At 33.2% G+C, this 21,227-nt stretch overlaps 1 protein-coding gene and 1 long non-coding RNA gene across 2 annotated transcripts in view; one reads left to right on the top strand and one right to left on the bottom strand.

Moving 5' to 3' along the window:
• Positions 1-536: 536 nt before the first annotated feature.
• LOC108735978 (rhodopsin) overlaps positions 537-21,227 on the top strand; it is a 23,323-nt gene continuing 2,632 nt past the window's right edge. The window contains exons 1-4 of the mRNA XM_025980842.1: positions 537-909; positions 2,471-2,684; positions 4,911-5,058; positions 7,605-7,882. Coding sequence (XP_025836627.1) covers positions 537-909; positions 2,471-2,684; positions 4,911-5,058; positions 7,605-7,882 — 1,013 coding nt within the window. The remainder of the gene's footprint in view (positions 910-2,470; positions 2,685-4,910; positions 5,059-7,604; positions 7,883-21,227) is intronic.
• The window catches only part of LOC108735979, a 49,865-nt gene continuing 48,954 nt past the window's right edge, over positions 20,317-21,227 (bottom strand). Inside the window, exon 3 of the long non-coding RNA XR_001937657.1 lies at positions 20,317-20,890. This is a non-coding gene — a long non-coding RNA (uncharacterized LOC108735979). The remainder of the gene's footprint in view (positions 20,891-21,227) is intronic.

The following is a 21,227-nucleotide window of genomic DNA, read 5'->3' on the forward strand; positions in this document are numbered from 1 at the left end:
GAATTTCATAAGATAGTTTATAAAAAGCTTTATTGCCTATGCACTTACTAAATAGTTTAGTTTGATTAGTATGGTTGTCGACTAGAAATGTTCGGGTTAATTCGAATAAAAATAAAATCCTGTAACTAATATTTCATATTTTTTTGAATTAATAATAATTTAATACTGGGGAGATTTCTGACTGAACCCTAGCTGCTTAACTATACCCTGGAATGAAAGTGTGTTTGTGTTGATGTTCAACTTTGACAATACTAAATTTTTTACTAAAAATGGTGAAAAGTGTCTCTATAAGGTTACGTGTTAAATGTTCTTTTTTAACAAGATTATTGAAATGTTAACTCCGTTAGAAACCTTGTTTTCATTGTTGTTAACGAAAACGCTTTAAAAAAAGTGTATTTCTAGTTCTGTAAGCTAAGGGTCAAAAACCTTTGAAACGCCATACCTTCCAATTACTAATTGCTCCCTACTATATCTTTTGTCTTGCGATGCATTTGTGTTTCTTTTATTTATTTTTGGATCAAATCTTATAAGCAGATATGTCAGCGATGGGAGAGCCCAATTTTGCCGCCTGGACAGCGCAGAGGGTAATGTCTGCTGGCGCGTTCGGTGGCAACTATACCGTGGTAGATAAAGTCCCTCCTGAAATGCTCTATCTCGTCGATCATCACTGGTACCAATACCCCCCTATGAACCCACTTTGGCATGGCATTCTTGGTTTCGTTATCGGCATCTTAGGTTGCATTTCCGTTGCCGGAAACGGAATGGTCGTCTACATTTTCAGCAGCACTAAGTCCCTGAGAACACCGTCCAACTTATTGGTAGTAAACTTGGCCTTCTCTGATTTTGCCATGATGTTTACCATGTCTCCTCCTATGGTTATCAATTGCTATTACGAAACCTGGGTATTGGGTAAGTTTACTATTTTCTTCATCTACTATCCCGTGTTTATATCTCATAATCAGTCAAAATTCATATTTTCAACGATTACCAAGTGTTTTTATACTTTTTGATACCACAATAGAAACGTGTATAAACGTATATGGTAAAGACAAAACATATCAATGTTTCATGCAAAATATTTAACAAAAGCTCGACCAAAGGTGCGTCGCGTAGTAGTAGTAGTAATTACCTATCAAGTGAACTATTGTTGATGTGTCGCATATTACTATTTGGTATGAGCTTTTGTGGGACTATGGGAGTCATTTCGTAAATGCAACGGAAACGAGTAATAGGAAGTTAGGGAAGGGGAAGCGCGCAGTATTCAATTAATGCAGTCTACAGTTGGCGCTTGAGGAGACAGGGAGAATAAGGGAGAATAAGAAAGATGACCCAGCTGCCAACCGTTCGATTTAGTACACTTGGTATGGAAAAGCGCGACGCATTGTCATGTAGTTTATTTTGTCACTATTAACAATATAAATTAGACAGTTTTATAGGCGTTGTGTTGATATCTGAACGTTACTTGATGGCTAAAACAGTATTAATAAATGATTTCTGTAATTGATATTATTATTATTACTCAATCGTTTTGAAATTAGTAAATATGATCATCATCATCATAAAGTCTTCAGGCACCTCCAATTTTCGCTATCGTGAGACAATTTTCTAATTTCCCTATAACTAGAACACCCTTAACTATTTTTGCGAACAGTAATCTAATCTAGGTCTATTTCTACTCCTCTTGGTTCCTGTTTCTGCTTCTAACTAGCTCCTCATGCCTCAGAATATGTCCTATCAACCTCTCGCCTATTTCTTATTGACCTTCACATCGCCCTCTATTCTCGTTTTCATTCAAATACATCCTCATTTCTAATCTCCTTAATCAACGGTATCCTCACCATTTGCCTGTAACACCACATTTCGAACGCTTTTAACCGTTTCTTTTCCGCCGCGCCCATCGTCCATATTTCGTATCCGTACAGAGCTGTGGTCCAGAAGTACACCTTTAGCACTCTTTTTCGAATTCCTTGACTTGACCCTGCGCTATCCTTTGCTTTATATCTTTGTTGCTTCTTCCACCCTGAATTATTTGATTTCCTAGATATCGAAAATCGGCGACTTCCATCATTATATTCACTTTTTTTTACTTTTACTTCCCTTACATATTAATATTTTAGTTCAAAACAGCATGGTATTAAAATAAATAAAAGTAAAACAAAAATATTTTTACATATGATATTAATAAATTAACATGCTCGTTGCCGAGATTGGTTATTACACATAAATGGCAACTACTGATGTGAGACCCGCATTTTTTTCATTTTTAAGCAATTTTATTTATTTTCTATTTTTAAGACTACATCGGTTACGCGCACATACACTTGTTTGGATTCAAATCTACATGAAAAAATTAATAATGACTACCTTTGTATCTATGGTTCATTATTTACAAAAAAATCGCGACAACTAATACCAAAAGTTTTGTCAATTTGTCAATTATGAAAAACTAAAACAGATTTTTTTTGTTTAGGTCCATTGATGTGCGAAATCTATGGAATGCTTGGCTCCCTCTTCGGATGCACCTCAATCTGGACGATGACCGCTATTGCCATGGACCGATACAACGTCATTGTAAAGGGTTTAAGCGCTAAACCAATGAACAAAAAAGGAGCCTTGTTTAGGATTTTACTTATCTGGCTATTCGCTCTTGTATGGACACTCGCTCCAATGTTCGGATGGAATAGGTAATTACCGTAAAATTATAGAATAATTGCGCAAGTTATCGAGACAGCCCATACGAACCAAAAACTAATGGCAACAATACAAGCTCTAAAAATGAGATACAAACTACGCTAAAGAATTGCAGTTTACGTCATTTTAATGGTAAAATGTACATCGTCCTTCCGGCAGGACTCAAACAGTCAGTTAAGTAACTCCACAAATTATGTCTTTAAGGCTAGAAGGATCGAGAGTTTTTGTTAGATTTCAAGTTTTCAAAAAGTTAGAACATGTCAAAACTTTAGAATTTAGTTGCAAAATTCGTGTAGTGTCATGCGTTCCCGTTTTGGTCATCGATTTTATCCTGCAAATGTGTGTAGAAGTTTTGAGATTAGTGGCAATTCGTAGGAAGTTTTAGAATAGTGCCAAAAATTATTAAGCCAAAAAGTTGTGTTTACTCGTTTGACGATAAAGCACAGACACAGCGAAAGAAAAAATTGTCTCAGTGTCCTTAGATTGGAGTAGGATAGTGATAAGTCACGTAGATTTTATACACAATATGCCAATCAATTACTTATAATAGTTTAAATTACTACGCCACTGCAATGATATAAAGACAGAAGTAAACTACTGAAAATATTGAATAAGAGTAGGGCGATAAACTGCGTACCGCTGACAGGACGTCCTCGTTAGTCTAATACAACGACATACATTAGCGGGCATGAAACCTTCCAGCAGGACTAATTCCTCTTTATAAAAGTGCTTCCAGAAGCGCCTCCAGCAGGATAACTGTTTGTACGTTCCATTATTAAACGTAGTCAAGCAAGATGAATTTTCAGAGGAAGCGGAATGTTGTGAAAGCTTATGTAAGATAGGTCGAGTTTGGCGGAGATAGAATTTTTTCAAGCTATTGTGAAATATGTACTGGCATTATCATTTTTTGACAAAAGTACCGTGCATCGCATACATATGTTTCAAATTATTTAAGGTAGATAAACTCCTCTCGTTTATACAAGAAATAATTGTAACCAATAAAATTGAACAACTCGAATAAATTTTTGGATGACGGTCCAAAGTCTCATTTTATCGTAATAAAGGTCATGGTTTCAAATTGTTGAATTCAAAATCGTTTTTACTAGTGAAATCAATAAAAATATCCCTATCGCTAACTGTAAAGAAAGCTTTTTGCAGAAACACATAAAAATTCCACGTGCTAAATCAATAATCATTTTATTTCGTCGTAAAAATTAATTGATACCCAAAGGTTAGGTTAGGTCTAGTCAGAAACATATCAGAGACAGAAACAGGAGTTAAGAGAAATAGAGGTAGACCTAGATTGGATTAATGTTCGCAAATAGTTAAGGGTGTGGGATGTTCCAGTTTTACGGAAATGCTAAGATTAGCTCAGGATAGGAAAGAGTGGAGGTGCGTGTCCAATCAGTCTTAGGACTGACGACATTATGATAACGATGTAAAAAAGAAATTAGAGTTAAGCTGAACTAGCTTATGCATGATAATAAACAAAAAACAATGGGTGCAAAAAGATTAGGTCAACTTGAAGTTTATACCAGAGCTGGACAGAGCTTTAGTACTTTGTGCTTGAAAATGTGCTTCCAGTCCTTTGAGGGCTTAGAAGCACTGCAATTCAAGCCCGAGAATTCTCTTATAAAAGTGGTTTGCAATTTGTAATTCAAAAGACTTCAAGCTATTTCAAAGTGTTTAAGGATTTGAATATAATTGGTTTTGAAGTCCTTGGGTTTCAAGGGCTGAAGCACTTTAAACAAGGGATTTGAATTTAAAGCTTCGAACTCTTTTCTTTTTCGCATATCACTTTTGACTAATGGAACGAGCGACCGAATTGTAGATGAAATGTTTTCGCTTATCTGACTATGCCCATATGAGCGGCCTAATTGCACAATAAATCTATAAAAAATAAAATTCTAAAGCTACTTTTACATGGATATATATTAATATTTGTGAGTATTTTGTTATGCATATTACACATAAGTATATTAAATAAAAAATTCATCACTAAACCCTCGACTACCTGAAAATTCTTTTGACCACGGCACGCAATCGTTTGTCGCCCGCCAGAGTTAAAGTTCAGTTCGCATTTAGACCACAAAAAACCTCTTTTTAATGACCCTTTTACCAGCTATTTTTGGTAAGCAGTTGGGATGTCTCCTTAATTTATTGTTGGGAAAAATAGGAAATTATATGTTTGACTCAGCATTTTTCTTTTATTCAATTAGGTATGTGCCTGAGGGTAACATGACTGCCTGCGGGACTGACTACCTAACCCAGGACTGGCTCAGCAAAAGTTACATCTTTGCATACTCGGTCTTCGTCTACTTCATGCCGCTCTCTATAATCATCTATGCATACTGGTTCATCGTACAGGTAAGTTTTAGGCTCAGTTTTACATAATATACGTGAACATGGAAATTTCTGAAATTTGTGGTATTTTCTAAAACGCGCTGTTAAGATAGCAGGTAAAAGTTGGTCTATGTTCTGTCGGAGCTGTTTGCGACGCGATGATGAGATCCAAAAAGATCGAAATCGCGATCCGCATTTGGCAATTTCGACAGAATACAAATCACTTCGAATTATTTTAATCGAAATTTTTGGTTTTTTCAAAAGAAGGGGATTAAACTTATATCATTCGAAAGGTACCCTGCCACAACTGTGCACAAAACATTATCATATGTATATGTTGCCGTTACGGTAGTTAATACAATTTAATTTAATTTAAGTTTATTTATAATAAACATCAATAGAAAAACTTTGCGATAAATGAATTTTACGAGAATCTTCGGCGATTTAGTGGTAGAGCTAATTTAGAATTATATGAACTTTGATTTTAGCCGGCACAAAACTCCGCTCGTTCAATGATTGCTATATTTCTACCACGTAAAAAAATGGCTGTTATTGTTTAAAGCTTATCTATACCTCCATCCCTGATGGAAAAGTAGGGCACTTGTTTAACAACCAACTCAATGTTTTTTAAATATTCAATATGAAAACGATCACGCCTCTCGTGTATCGTGAAAAAATTAACATTAAGTTGTAACGCCAGAAGCATGTGCTAATTGAAAATTTTAAGATATTGCAATCTATGCAGAACTCAATCAAATAATTTAATTAGTAAATACACAATTTTTATTATGATACGTAAAATTGCTAAAAAAATTAAACAACAGTTACATTAAATGAAGCACTATCTGTAATGGCACTATAGGTTTTGATTCAAGTTTTTGGATATTATTAATTAATTACACTTTTCTATACATTTAACTATAAGACTGTTTGTATACTTAATAAATGAGACGTAGAAGTATTATTTACGCAACATCGTAAAGAAAATTTACTAACATAAATATAATACTACGTTGTTTTCCATTAAATTCGACTCATTTTATCAGTTTCCTTTTCTAATAATAAATATTAATAGAGGAATTTCCGCTATTGTATTATTTATGTAAATATCTTGAAAGTCATATGCATAAGTGTGTTGATGTGATAAACCGCACGAAAACAGAAAATTGTTGTTATTTAGGTATCAAAAATATATGATATGAAATTACATTAGTACTACAGATATTTACACACTTCCTATCAGATCAACAAAAACTGGAAGTGGTACAACATTATATGTATATCAGTTTCTAAAAACCAAGGCGCAATTCAAGAGATTTAATAGAAAAATAAAAGGAATAATATTGTATAACATATTGTTAACAGTTTTTTTCACAAAAATTAATCAAACTCTATAAGCTAATACGTAACAGGGTACTAATTTAGTGTTAGAAGTAGGGTTGCCAGATTTGCGAAATGACTGTAATGTGTTATCTGATAGATACAGATCCAAAATTTTTGTAGGTGGCAATCTTTGGTCTACTAAAAAAAAGTGTTTTGTAAAATTAAAAATCAGCAAAAAATAAAAGAATTTTTACTTTTGTGAGACAACGGTCAACTAATAGTTCGATCCAAAAGCAGGGTCGGATTGGAGATATTGGCCTGTGTGGTTATGGCAGAAATATGACATTTTAAACAATATATCCGTGTAGGGAACACCACTCCTATTAATGAACTTTTGTCAGCTTTTAAATCAATATAACTTGTTTAAGTTTAGAATAGGGGAAATTTGTGATTGAATTCAAAAAGGGGTATATTTGTGAATTCTAGTATGGCGGGGGATAACAAGTGAAAAAGCGTGGCAATCCCGACTAAAATGGGGCCCCTGGAAACCCCAATTGGAGTCGTGGATTGAACGGAAAAAATCAAGCTTGTCTGCGCTATTCCAACCCCGATCATATTCTCTGTATCTTGACCGCCCGTTTAAATAACTATTACTTAAATAATTTCGTAAGGGGGTATATATAAAGTTTAATATGTTATTTCCAACTTGCCACAGATTCATTTCTTNATGGAAAAAAATCAGTCATTTTGCAAAAAACTTGATGACTTTTTTTCATATCTCTCAATTTTAAATTGTTAATAATTATCTTGAATTTTTTAAAAATTTCCGCGAGGCCTCTTTACCATTATGCGCGCAGAACTTTTGTTCTATGAGAGATATGAAAAAAGTCGCCAATACTTTTTTTGCAAAACGATGTGAATTTTTTTTCCATATCTTTCATATTTCGCGAGATAACCAAATTTGCATCATTTTCTCCAACATAGGGTACTCTTCAGTCATTTTCCTCATTTGATTGCATTATTAGTTTTATTCTGATGATCTTGGAATAAATTCATTAAATTATTGTATTTTCTATGATCTTTGACACGTATTTAGGATATCAACGCGAGCGAATCCGTGGATAAAAGCTTGTTTTCAGTATTTTATTCAATGGTTTAATAATAAACTGTTTCTGGCCGTAGTAATCCTAGGTTTATACATTTCTTTGCAGTTAATTCTTATCTAAATCGATTTCTTTTTATTTAAGGCTGTCGCAGCTCACGAAAAATCAATGAGGGAGCAGGCCAAGAAAATGAATGTAGCTACTCTGAGATCAGGAGACGCAGCAAACACAAGCGCCGAATGCAAATTAGCTAAAGTAGCTCTAATGACAATCGCACTCTGGTTCTTCGCATGGACTCCGTACTTAGTCACCAACTGGACAGGAGTACTTCAAACGGCCAGCATCACTCCTTTGGCCACCATCTGGTGTTCTTTATTTGCCAAGGCAAATGCTGTCTACAATCCCATTGTCTACGCTATAAGGTAAGCAGTTTCTCCATTCTTTAACAACAATAATGCGAAAAATACGATATATGTAAGTAAAGGCACTTTGCAATCTTCACATAAACTGGGATTGGGTTATTGGGTAATTATATGACCGGGACACCCCCAAAAACGACTTGGAAACCAACTCGTTCTAGACACTAATTTTAATTGATTCTAAAGTCGTTGTCAAGGAAGCAGTAATTCACCTGAGCAATCAAATAAAAAAAAATGAAAGTAAACGGAGATATCGCTATTTGTTTAAAAAATAAAATAATACCCCTTTTTAACTATAATTTTTAACAATTTAATTTATGAAAATCGATTTGTACAATTACGTTCTTGGAAGAATAGGCTTTCAACTATCGAATGCCCTAAACAAAATTACCTTTCGCTTCGCCAAATCTACAGAAAATTCACATTAACAATGTTATGTTTCTTAATGCAAAATAGAATGTTTCGAAAACTATTACTCGGATCAAGTTGTGCTTTTTCTGTTTGTTTGTATTAAGAAGAGCTAATAATTCAAAAAATATCATCTACACAACGTTTGTATTGACAAAGTTATTAAAAATTCAAGTATTGACCATTTTTAACGGCTTTTAAACATTATTCAGCAGCTACTGATCCAATTTCGAATCTTTACAATCTATTTTGTAGAGAATTGTAAATGCTACATTTTTTATATAAAGCTTTTTTCGGTAAAAATTATAGATTTTTGTGTTATCAATAGAAAATCTGTTTCGCGTGATTGTAGACGCAATTTAGCAACAATTCCAACTAAATTTTTTAGATTTTTCGCAGATATACTTTAACAACATGCCTTTTTTAAAACTTTTAGGTAGGTCTTACCCTGGGTGACATTTTATTTTTTTGAGATTCTAATTTGACTGGTTCAAAAGTCAGTTTTAGACTTAGCCCATGTTCAGCTTGCACGTACGCTCTTCATTTGTTTTAAATAAGAAAACGAGAAATTTACAAAGAACGCATTATATTTTTCATACTAACTGCACGTGGCTGTTACTAATAATTAAAAAAAGTGGAATTTTTGAAGAAAAGTAACAAGGTTCATAACGAGTTTTGTAGTTTTATATGCAAATTAGAAGTTACCTAATACGTTTTTGATAGATGAAAGTATGCACATACAATGAGAAGTAATTACTGGTAAAAAACTCATGAATAAGGTGTGATTATACTCACAATGAAGTTAACATAAAAAACACCCATAAGGCTATGTAAGCAATTATGTTACAACCCACGAAATGTTACTTACACGTGTGACAGGCTTTTTTACCTAAAGTGGCCAAAATACAAAGAACACTTTTAGAATATTAGAAATCAACAACACACAAATTGGTACAAATCTTTATGTCCTTTTTAATCTCGAATCAGAGAAAAGTTTTGGAACAAACATAGAACAATGTACATGTCAATTTAACAAAAAAATATTCGAGTTAAAACTGATTGCGAGTCATAGAAATTCGAGTTATAGAAGTTCGATTGTAGTATGAATTTATTTATGACATTATAATTTTCAGAAGACACCGTGAAAACTTATCAGAAAACTATTAAATGTTCTACTAAAATCTTAAGTTGGTCAAAATTTTTTTGAAAATTTGAAGAAATGCTGATCATAGTGGTTAATAAAATATTGTGTAAATTTAATTTTGTGTTGAGAATTAGAGCCAATGAGGATTAAAAAGTTGTAAGTTTCTTATTCCAAACTGAAGGGAAGAAATAAAAAATATAGGTTTTGTTGTGTTTTTTTTTTGGGCAATCTTGACTAATATTATAAATGCGAAAGTGAGTTTTGTCTATTACCATTTCACAGGTTAACTACTCAATAGATCTTCACGAAATTTTGTACACACATTGTCAGGGGTACATAAAAGGTTATAGGGTACCTTTTATTCAGAAAAGAAGTGTTTCTGAGGGATAGAAATTTTCATTTCGATAAAGACAGTATTTACTATCATTCTACGTAAAGTGTATGTTTAAACTAGAAAATTAGAAATTTTAAAGTCTAGTCAAATGAGAGAAATGACTGAAGAGTATCTTATATTGGAGAAAATTATTGAAATTTTATCGGAAATTTCGTAAGGAACACGAATATGTAAATGATAATTGTTTGCCCGGCATATAGGGGCGAGAAAATCCGCAAAAACAATTGCAAATTCGATTATCTTGCGAAATATGAAAAATATGGAAAAAAATCAGTCATTTTGCAAAAAACTTGATGACTTTTTTTCATATCTCTCAATTTTAAATTGTTAATAATTATCTTGAATTTTTTAAAAATTTCCGCGAGGCCTCTTTACCATTATGCGCGCAGAACTTTTGTTCTATGAGAGATATGAAAAAAGTCGCCAATACTTTTTTTGCAAAACGATGTGAATTTTTTTTCCATATCTTTCATATTTCGCGAGATAACCAAATTTGCATCATTTTCTCCAACATAGGGTACTCTTCAGTCATTTTCCTCATTTGATTGCATTATTAGTTTTATTCTGATGATCTTGGAATAAATTCATTAAATTATTGTATTTTCTATGATCTTTGACACGTATTTAGGATATCAACGCGAGCGAATCCGTGGATAAAAGCTTGTTTTCAGTATTTTATTCAATGGTTTAATAATAAACTGTTTCTGGCCGTAGTAATCCTAGGTTTATACATTTCTTTGCAGTTAATTCTTATCTAAATCGATTTCTTTTTATTTAAGGCTGTCGCAGCTCACGAAAAATCAATGAGGGAGCAGGCCAAGAAAATGAATGTAGCTACTCTGAGATCAGGAGACGCAGCAAACACAAGCGCCGAATGCAAATTAGCTAAAGTAGCTCTAATGACAATCGCACTCTGGTTCTTCGCATGGACTCCGTACTTAGTCACCAACTGGACAGGAGTACTTCAAACGGCCAGCATCACTCCTTTGGCCACCATCTGGTGTTCTTTATTTGCCAAGGCAAATGCTGTCTACAATCCCATTGTCTACGCTATAAGGTAAGCAGTTTCTCCATTCTTTAACAACAATAATGCGAAAAATACGATATATGTAAGTAAAGGCACTTTGCAATCTTCACATAAACTGGGATTGGGTTATTGGGTAATTATATGACCGGGACACCCCCAAAAACGACTTGGAAACCAACTCGTTCTAGACACTAATTTTAATTGATTCTAAAGGTTACTGATACGCTAAATACTAATAAAAATGGAAAAATGGAAGAATAATAAAAAAAATTGGCAAGGTACAAAATCGATAGGTCGAGGTCTGTATTAGAATATCAATATTATTGTTGTCATATATTTATTATTAATATTTATGTAGGCGTTTTTCATTAAACGTTTATAATAAATTACTATTTATATTTNNNNGTAAAATACAATAATACTTATAATTAATGTATTATTGTATTTTACATAATAACGATGCTGTTATTTATTATCATAAAATTTTCGTGTTGTTTTAAAAGCCGTATCATAAAAATAATTTAAATTTCAATTAAATTTAAATATAAATATTTTTTTGCGTATATTACATAATATACTCAATTTGAATGATAACGCCTATTCGCTTACTGGTCACGAACCTTAAAAAATTAGGGAGTATCCCGTCGTGTAAGTGGCGAATTGAAAACCGAGCATAAAGATATATTAAGGGTGGTATCAATAATATTAAGGGTGGTATCAATAATGTCGAATGGCAGCATTTAGTCTACCGTATAAATTTGAAAACAATCAATAAAAATCAGATAGAATCAATGAAGTATTAGAGAAAGAAACATCTAGTATTTGCTTAGAAATACAACTAATACAACTAATCACAATTATAACAAAATAAATACGTATGCACTGCATCTGTGTCTATATAATTTTTGAGATAAGTATTAGTTAAAATGATACTAATTTCGTCAGAGTTCTTTATGTAACCGACTGCTTTTATTTTTATAATTTCGAATTATATCTACAAGTGTAATAAATACATATATTTATACATATGTGAACTTCTTGGAGAACAGAACGTACTTCTGATTATGTAAACGTGCTTGAGATGTATGCACCAGTTCACTAGCCGGAAAATAAAATTTTCCTGCATGGCCAGTAAATAAATATGACTTATAAGGTAGGAAGACTAATTTGAAGTAACAGTTAAATGTAAATGTTTAAATCGCTGGCTTAAGATAAGCAGACTGAAAACCTAAATATAACAAAACAGAAATGTATGTGAGATATCTGCAGAAAATAATATTAAAGACAATTGTGTGTAGGCAACTTTTTATCTAGAACTGGTAATAATGCGACGAGCATTTATGATGTTATCGAGTTTACTATTATAATCGATAATTTTAATATTGGTCTGAATGATAATTTTGCGGAACTATTGAAAACTGACGTTAATCTTTTAAACACACCAAAGTTCATATTATGTATAAACATTGCCAGCTTTGATGAAAGTGTGAAAGGAAGATGGTTTAATCTTACAAAACCTTAATAATTCAAAACGTAATAGTGTTAATTTAAAATGAGTATATTACAAGAAAGCGCAAATCAGTGGATACCAGATAATACAGGTTTTTTCCCCCAACAAAAGTCTCAGAGCACAAATTGATTCATTTTAGATCATCATCATCATAAAGTCGTCAGTCCTAAGACTGGTTGGACACACACCTCCACTTCTTCCTATCCTGAGCTAATCTTCGCATTTCACTAAAACTAGAACATCCAAAATCCTTAACTATTTGCGAACAGTAATCTAGGTCTATCTAGGTCTACCTCTACCCCTCATAACTCCTGTTTCTGCCTCTAATATGTCTCTGACTAGACCTTCATGCCTAAGAAGGTGTCCTACCAACTTATCTCGCCTATTTTTTAATTGACTTCCATACAGTCCTCTGTTCTTCTATTATTTCTAATACCTCTCCATTTCAAATGTTCTCTATCCACGGTCCCCATCTTTCATTGAAACACCACATTTCCAACGGTTTTAATCTTATCTTTTCCATCGCGCCCACCGTTCATGTTTCCCACCCGTACAGCGCCGCATTCTAAACATAAACCTTTAACAATCTTTTCCGAATTTCTAAATGAATCGTTCGCGAGCATTTCAATTCATTATAAGCGATTATACTTACAGTTTTCTATTATTAAAGATGAAAATAAATTTAAATTGAAAGTATTTTTCGCATTGGATGCTCCAAATAATAGGAAAGTGTTAATAGAAACATGTTAACATCAATAGTTAATTGTAATGAGAAAGGTCTACGTGATTCAGTGGTAGGTTGCGTGTGAAATAGAAAAAATTGTAACTGATGTTTAAATAATTCTTTGCATGCGAGATATTTCACGTTGGTAATAATATATAAAAGAAAAAGTCGAATACTTACGTTCGATCTGATCAATAAATAACTAATTAAATAGAAATAAACAAAGGCTTTTTAATAATTATTTATCAAACCTCAAGTTAATGAAGATATATTTTTTGTTGCTGCTGTTACTCCCTCGCCGGGAATCGAACACGGTATTCTTTTAGCAGATATAAAGACGATTGAAGATTTTCATAAAAATATTTTTAATTTTTATTTTTCCTTGGGAGAAATGTATCATCAATTTTTTAAATATCGACTAGCGTGCTGCTGCAAAAACCGTCATAAAAAATATTCATTTTACACCTAGTATATTTAGCTCTAGGAAGTTGCATGTTTAATTAATAAATATATGGGATTTGAAAGGAGTAGTAAAGTAAAAATAGAAATGTTGCATTCAAGTTCGGGTTTGTTTTCCCAGGACCATCGAACCACTTTTTAAAGGAACATAACTATGATACTATGCTTCTGTAAGGAAATGTTCTACAAGGGAATTCAAATTTATGCTTTCTAGAGCATTATCAAAAATGTTCCGTGGCTACAATACAACTATAGGGTTGTTCGGAGAGTCACTTCGTTTTTTTCTGTGGAAATGAATGACAGTTTTCGTATAATAAACAAATACTTTATTAAATTATATATTGACCGTTCTGGTCCAACACCTTTTGCCATCTTTCTGGTAGTAGCATAATTCCACGCTCATAAAATTTTTGGTCTTTGCTGGAAAAAAACTGATCGAGGAGGTTTTTGACGTCCTCATTTGAGGTGAAGGTTTTACCGTCTAAAAAATTTTGGAGTAACCGGAACAAATAATAATCCGATGGTGCCAGGTCTGGAGAATATGGTGGGTGTAGCATTGTATCCCATTCAAGCTGTAATAGCTTTTGGCGAGTGACCAAACTTGTGTGAGGTCTCGCGTTGTCTTGGTGAAACACTACACCTTTCCTGTTGATTAGTTCTGACCTTTTCTGTTGAAGTGCATCATTCAGTTTGTCCAGCTGATGACAGTAAACTTCCGAATTAATCGTTGTGTTATCCGGTAAAAAAAAACGATTCCTTTAAAATCCCACCAAACAGACAGCATCACCTTTTTTTGGTGAATATCGGCTTAGGAAATGGTTTGAGCCGGTTCATCTTTTTTGCTCCATGACCTCTTGCGTTTGACGTTGTTGTATACGCTTCAAAAACGGATCATTTTCGTGACGTTTGAGAAGCGAATCGCAGACGTCAATGCCGCGACACAGATTTCTCTCTGTGAGAACATGGGGAACCCATACATCGAGCTTCGAGGATAATCCCAGGCCTTTCAAGTGCTCATAAACTGTTGAATTTGATGAATTTAACCTCAATCCGATCTCACGTGTTGTTATTCGCCGGTTCACATCAACTAATGCCTTTATCGCGTCTTTATCAGCTTCAACCGGCCTTCCCGAACGTGGTGCATCTTCGACATCAAAATTGCCCGATCGAAATTTAGCGAACCAGTTCTGGCACTGGCGTACTGTCAACACACCTTCTCCATACACATCAGTCAATTTCTTTCTGGCTTGAACAGCATTTTTACCCTTTCTGTAGTAAAACAGTAAGATATGTCGAAAATGCTGCTTATCGCTCTCCATATTTAAAAGGGCACCAACCAAAAACTACTGCGTAGAATTAATTGGAATTTTTCACACACAAGCCTTGCTATATAAGCTCTCAAAGCATATAAAAATTATACGGCTTAAATGTGAAGTAGGGTACAAAAGAATACAATTAAATCCTCTGTCGAGAAAAAACGAAATGACTTTCCGAACAACCCTATATTTTTAGATCGTTCCAATTTTTCTCCAAATTTTCGAGAATCATCGACTACATAAGAAATCTTTGCTTCCTCCTCCTCCTTTAATATTTCGTGTCTCCGTCAACCTTAACTATCACGCGTTTCTTTACAATTTAGTTTTTCCAAGTCAAAATGTTTTCCATCTTCCCTCTTCTACATAATTTTGAATTTAAGATTGGTCTTCACAACAACTACGTTATGATTGCAATGCAAATCTGCTCCTGGATAATCCTCCTTTAGATGATTTTTAAACTATTGCCTAACAAGAGTGTAAGTTAAAGCCCCTGTTACACGGCGCGTAGATTGTCAATGGGTTCGACGCGACCTGGAGCGGACAGGCGCGTCCTAGCGACGAGCGTGTTGAATGCCGATCCACGCCCCTCGCGCCAAGCAACATGTGGGATTAGGGGATCTAAAACTCTTTTTTATGAGAATTCTATTATTGTTACTTTATCTCATTTTTCATAACGCGCAAGCTCGCAATAACGATAGCATTAGCAGTTTCGAAAATTTTAATAGAGATCATAATAAAATTTTAATGCTCTAAAACTTTCTAATGTTTCTTTTCAAACGTAAAATTAGTAAAAAAAAGTCGGTTGTCTGTGAAGTCGGTTTACTGACGATAGTTGAACATGACAACGTCATAAGAAAATACTGATGGAATGGTTTCATTTTTCAAAAGAAAATTTTAATTTTATTTGTTTGATAGATATTTTGTATGGATATAGAGAAGGAGGTAAATGGAAATGTATTTTTGTATAGCATCGCTCACTCAAGTAGGAGAGAGACAGATGTCGAACGCTGCCGAACGCGGAGGCCGATTGTGCCTCTTTGTCGCTCGTTCCGCGCTGTCGCTTGCACTTTGAGCCTTAAATGGAACGCCTCAGAGCGAGGTAACGCCGCATGAGTCATGTTTTTTCGTGCGTGCAGCCGGCTCCATCGAATTATAAGACGTTGTCACGTCAAAAGGAATGTTTTGGCTATTAATGATTAGAAACAAGAAATAAACTCTACACTGTACAGGTATAAGTCCATTAAATTGACATAATGAATCAAGCAAATTGTTTGGTTGAAAATTGCTTGTCTTTTTATGGCCGTGTTCATCTCAGCAACTTTTTTGGATGAGCAATACAGAAGTACATGTATGCATATGCTACACGTATCCTGAAGTCTACATAGGGACCATTGTTAATATTTCTAACAATTAGGTGGTAACCTTGGCCTTGACTTTCAAAAGAGGTTGTTACAACTGCTACATCTTAATTATCGCAGAGTGTTGTGGTACAAAAATATTTAGTTGAAGTTGAAAATTTATACCACAAAATTATTTGCGATAAACAAATACAAATGACCAATTTGTAATCGATTAGTAACAAGAAGCAGGTGAAAATGTAAATATTTTCCGGTCGACCTCATAAACTGCGTAATTTACCTTAATTATTTATTATTTAAAAAGCTAGTTAGAAAGAACGGTTAATGTTAATTTTAAACAGGTAGAATTTTGGGTAAACAAGATAACCATCGCAAATATTTGCCAACAAAAAAAATGTGTTACGATGGCATATTCAACAACCAAAGGCCCATTTTTATCATTTTTTATTTGCTATTTGCAATTAAAAAAGAAATTTAAATTACGAAATTAAGATCGTATCTCTCAAAAACCAATACAATCTACCTACTCAAAATACTTTATGTTGGATATTCCTCGAATTTGTGCGGAAAACAAGAGTTTGGTATTTCTGAATTTTTGAAACGGTTATACTTTTGTTATGACGTTCATTTCAATTTTAATTAAAAATACTAAAACGTAGTAAAGCAAGGGACATTCACAAATATTTTACATCGATAGTTCAGAATAATGGTTGTTAACTGGCGGACGCTGGTCCAGATCCAGATCGCAGAAGGTAAAAAACTGAACCGCTAGAAATTTTTTGAAAGTATAAACTATTCAGAGAAACTATTTAAAAAATTCCCAATGCAACACAAGAATATTATTTAAATAAAAAGATTTATAAATCGATATCTCACTTTGTCAAACAGTGAAGCCTCTTTTAATCGGAGTAGACATATTCAGACACTTTGTAAGGGAAAATTGAAATAATTAATTAGTACAAGGTATGTTTTTTCTTGGACCTCGATGAAAATATTGAAAAGTATCTGTACCACACCTAAAATTACTTGTCAACCTCTGGCTTTAGAAGCTATACACCTTGATATCGACATTGGACAAATGCCTTAAATAAAGGGTTAAGTCCAAAAGTTCAAAGTATATTTTTTGTTGCATTTTCTAAAGGCACCCCACTCCAAGTACACCGATTATTAGAATATGTCTTAATATATGAGTATATGTATAATAACAACAATGTGCGGTAGCGCATAGGTGGTCTTCTAATTAGTTAATTTACTTTTAATAACGGAAACGTTAAGATTTTAAATTATCTTATATTACTATTGTAAAAGTTTTATTCCTGTGCTCTCTCTCGTCAATGTGTAGTCAAACCTTTAGTAACTGGTGGGAATAAAATACCTAAAGATTTTCTCCCAGTATCGATAAGTGTGCGATACTTCGGTGACCATCGCAGCCGCAGAGATTCGAACGTCGTGAATTTTGGCTTATACCAAAAATTATAAGAATTTAAACACAACAACCGAAGAGAGGAAATTTGGAAGACAAAATTACAAAATTTTTTATCGTCAGGCCATTGTGCTAAAAATATTTCTAAAAATTCATATGTATTAGTAGATATGCGTTATCGTAAAAGACTTCAAAATTGTTAGTGATGAACAAAGTAAGACCAAAACGGTCCCAGTCTTGGTCAGCATTTCTAGTCTTTATCTAGATCTTGCTGATATGTGTAGTCTCGGTCCTGTTCATTTAATCTGATACGTTTTCTTTAATAATTCTTGTAAGCAAAAATTTTTTTATTTAGCAACACAATAATTGTCCTAAATATTGAAATTTTCTGGAATATATACTTTTATTTAATAAATAATTTAACTCATAAATTCACCGGAAGTAATAATTTTTTGTTTAGTCTTCCATATTCAGTCTTGGTTTTGCTACTACTAATTGTCTATGCATCTTGAAATATTTACCCGTAATATATGTACATATAAAATTTATATTATTAAAACATATCCTCGGAAAAAATCTATAGATATCATTAGTCCTATGCGTTTAACCCAAAAATTTCATTTGAATAAGAACCAAGAACAAATGATGAATTAACATGAACCCCTTTTCTAACAATAAATAATACATGAAATGAAGCGGAGTGCTATAAATTACTGCAATGTCATAATTCCACATCACTGCACAATGAGCGGGTAGTTCTGATATATTAAAACATTAACGTTTTAATGGTAGAAATGTAGAACCTGTTCAAACTTATCATAATTTGATTAATAAAGAACTGAAACGTCAAGAACTATTATCTGCGGCTTCAAATTGAATCGTCACATAATGAAGGCAAATTCTAGTGAAAATCAATAAAATTTTATTCTGGAAACTTCGTGTTTTTAATTATCAATTCAAAACATTAAACAATTACGTATCGGAGAAAGATGTAAATTTATTTTTATATCATACGCAAATTGACGAAACTGAAACATTCACGTTTTTCGGTCTTGACGAACTTTTTTAGAATTTGTCAAATAACAACACGCAGTGAGAGGCTTTCAAGGTGTAAGAGGCAACATACTAAAAATGAAGAATTGATTGACTTGACCCTTACTTGATCGAAATTCTTAGTAAATAAGTAGAAAAACAACATAGAGAGATTTCACTATAAAGTTACTTGTTTTGCTACAAAACAAAAAGAAATAACAATTTTAATTAGGCATTACGTGAAAATCTCAGATTCTGACAGTATTTGTATTTATTGTATAGTATCATATACACAAACGGCGGATTTAAATTTCACTGCGTCACTAACTATCAGCGATGAGTAGTCTACCTCCGGCACCCTTTACTCCTGCTTCCGCCTCTAATATGTCTCAGACTGGTCCTTCATGCAAGTGTCCTACTAGCCTATCTCGCTTATTTCTTATTAATTTCCGTAACGTTCTCTGTTCTCTTACTCAGGGACGCAACAAGGGGAGGCCCACGGATTGGGTTGGGCACCCACTCAAGTTGGGTTGGGCACCCAATCAATTCCAGTCGATTCAGATAATAACTCAGTTCAAGTTCATAAATGAACAGTCGAAATGATCTTTTTTTTTAGTCATTTATAGTATTATGATGAGAACTTTTTTTTGGTGAGCACCCAGTCAAATCGTAAGGTTGTTGCGGCCCTGCTCTTACTCTTTTTAATACTTTCTCTTTGTTTCACATCCATAAGCTCCGATAACGATAATCATATGCCTTTAATAAATAATCGTGTGCAAATTTCTAAGTCACGCGATTTCTAACACAAAATCGATTTCTTTTGTTAAAAACGGACTGACTGCATGCACTATTCTTGATCTATATCTCTAGCGCTTCTTCTACCTTAAGTTATCTGACTCCCTAAATATCGAAAATCGGGACTACTTCTTGATTTTCATTTCCTATTTTCATATCAGTTCCAAAAGTACCAATATTTTTGTATTAATTTCTATACCGTAAATTTAAACGTGCTAATCTTTTGTCCCTGTACGTTTATCCCTATAGGTATCCCGGCTTTTATAATTTTATTCGCATCTTTAATATACAAAATAAAAAGTAACGGCAACAATGTTGGTGCATCCTTATCTAGCTCCCTTCGTAATAGTAATTTTTCTGTGATATTGTTCTAATTACTAACTGTTGTAGTTAATTATTATTATTGAAAAAAAAACAATTTTATTTATGCTGATAGTTATGCAGGATTTGTAATAACAAAAAGCGATATATTTTAGAGAGAAAAGTTTATTATAACGTAAACCAAAGGTACACTTTTTTTAATGATATCAGCTCAACGGCTTTACAAAGACTGACTTCCTTGAAGGAGTCAATAAAAAATAGTTCGATAGGCCATCTATGCTTCTATGCTAATCCGCGTAAGGCATAAACACAATAGCCGAGCGACAAACATAAATACATGCATGTTTGCTACGCGAGAATAAGCGAGTTCTAACAGTTTAATTTTTAATTTAACTTTTGTACTATTATCAACTAATAAAATTTCAATTGAGAGATGTACATCGTAAAATAAGTTTTAACATTATGATCTCATGATCAACATTAATCAACATTTAATTCAAGGAGCCGGAAAACGTTTGTGCTTGCAACCTCCAAAGATAAACAGCTAGCAAAAATATAATTGTTTCGAGACACGTATTTCAATAACTTTGCAATTGAAATTGTTTCAAATGCAATTACATTTAGAAAAACGAACGCACTTCTTTTGCAATTTTTCTTGATGTACTAATTAAAAATTTAAAAAGGTGCTGTTAATTAATTATTTGACGCAACAAACAGAAAAGGTTAAATGTTTAATGAAAATGACGTACATTTTGTCCTTACTTCCAACAAACCGTATAAATTAATAATTTATTAAAATTGTTTACTTATATAACGTCCATACACACAGGGTAGCCTTATTTATAGTACAAGATCTTAGTTACTGTAGGGGTTGGGAAAAATTTTAGTGCTTATTTACAAAAATTGTAGGGGCTGATAAATATTACAAACTAAAATTATTTCTAAATGCAAAGGTGTTGCATACGTTTGTTACGAATCAAACTTACCTTTTTGAAAAAAGACGTCCGGAATATCGACTCATTTTTGGATTGTTTTTAGTCACTCATGCCAAAGAAGGTTGTTGGGGCTTACACCAGGTTAATCACGATTTATGACCATTTCTATAAAAAAAAGTTAGGCGTTAATTTGATACCCTGCATCTTTTTTTGTCATCCCAGCCATAATTATTATTTACTATTATGGAAACTTCTTGTAACTATTTATTTGTACTATCTAATTACTTAATATACGTACATGTTTACGATTGTTTTGATAACAGTACAGTTAGTTTTCTCGACAAATTCAAACACAACACGCCGTATGTTATGGTGAATTTGGATTTCCCTATTAATGTTATTATAAAACAAAATAATTCGAAGTGGTCTGTATTCTGTCGAAACTGCCAGACGCGGATCGCGATTTCGATCTTTTTGGATCTCATCAGCGCGTCGCAGGCAG

Source organism: Agrilus planipennis, unplaced genomic scaffold (genome assembly GCF_000699045.2).
Source record: "Agrilus planipennis isolate EAB-ADULT unplaced genomic scaffold, Apla_2.0 scaffold4, whole genome shotgun sequence".
In the NCBI taxonomy this organism is placed as follows: Eukaryota; Metazoa; Arthropoda; class Insecta; order Coleoptera; family Buprestidae; genus Agrilus; species Agrilus planipennis.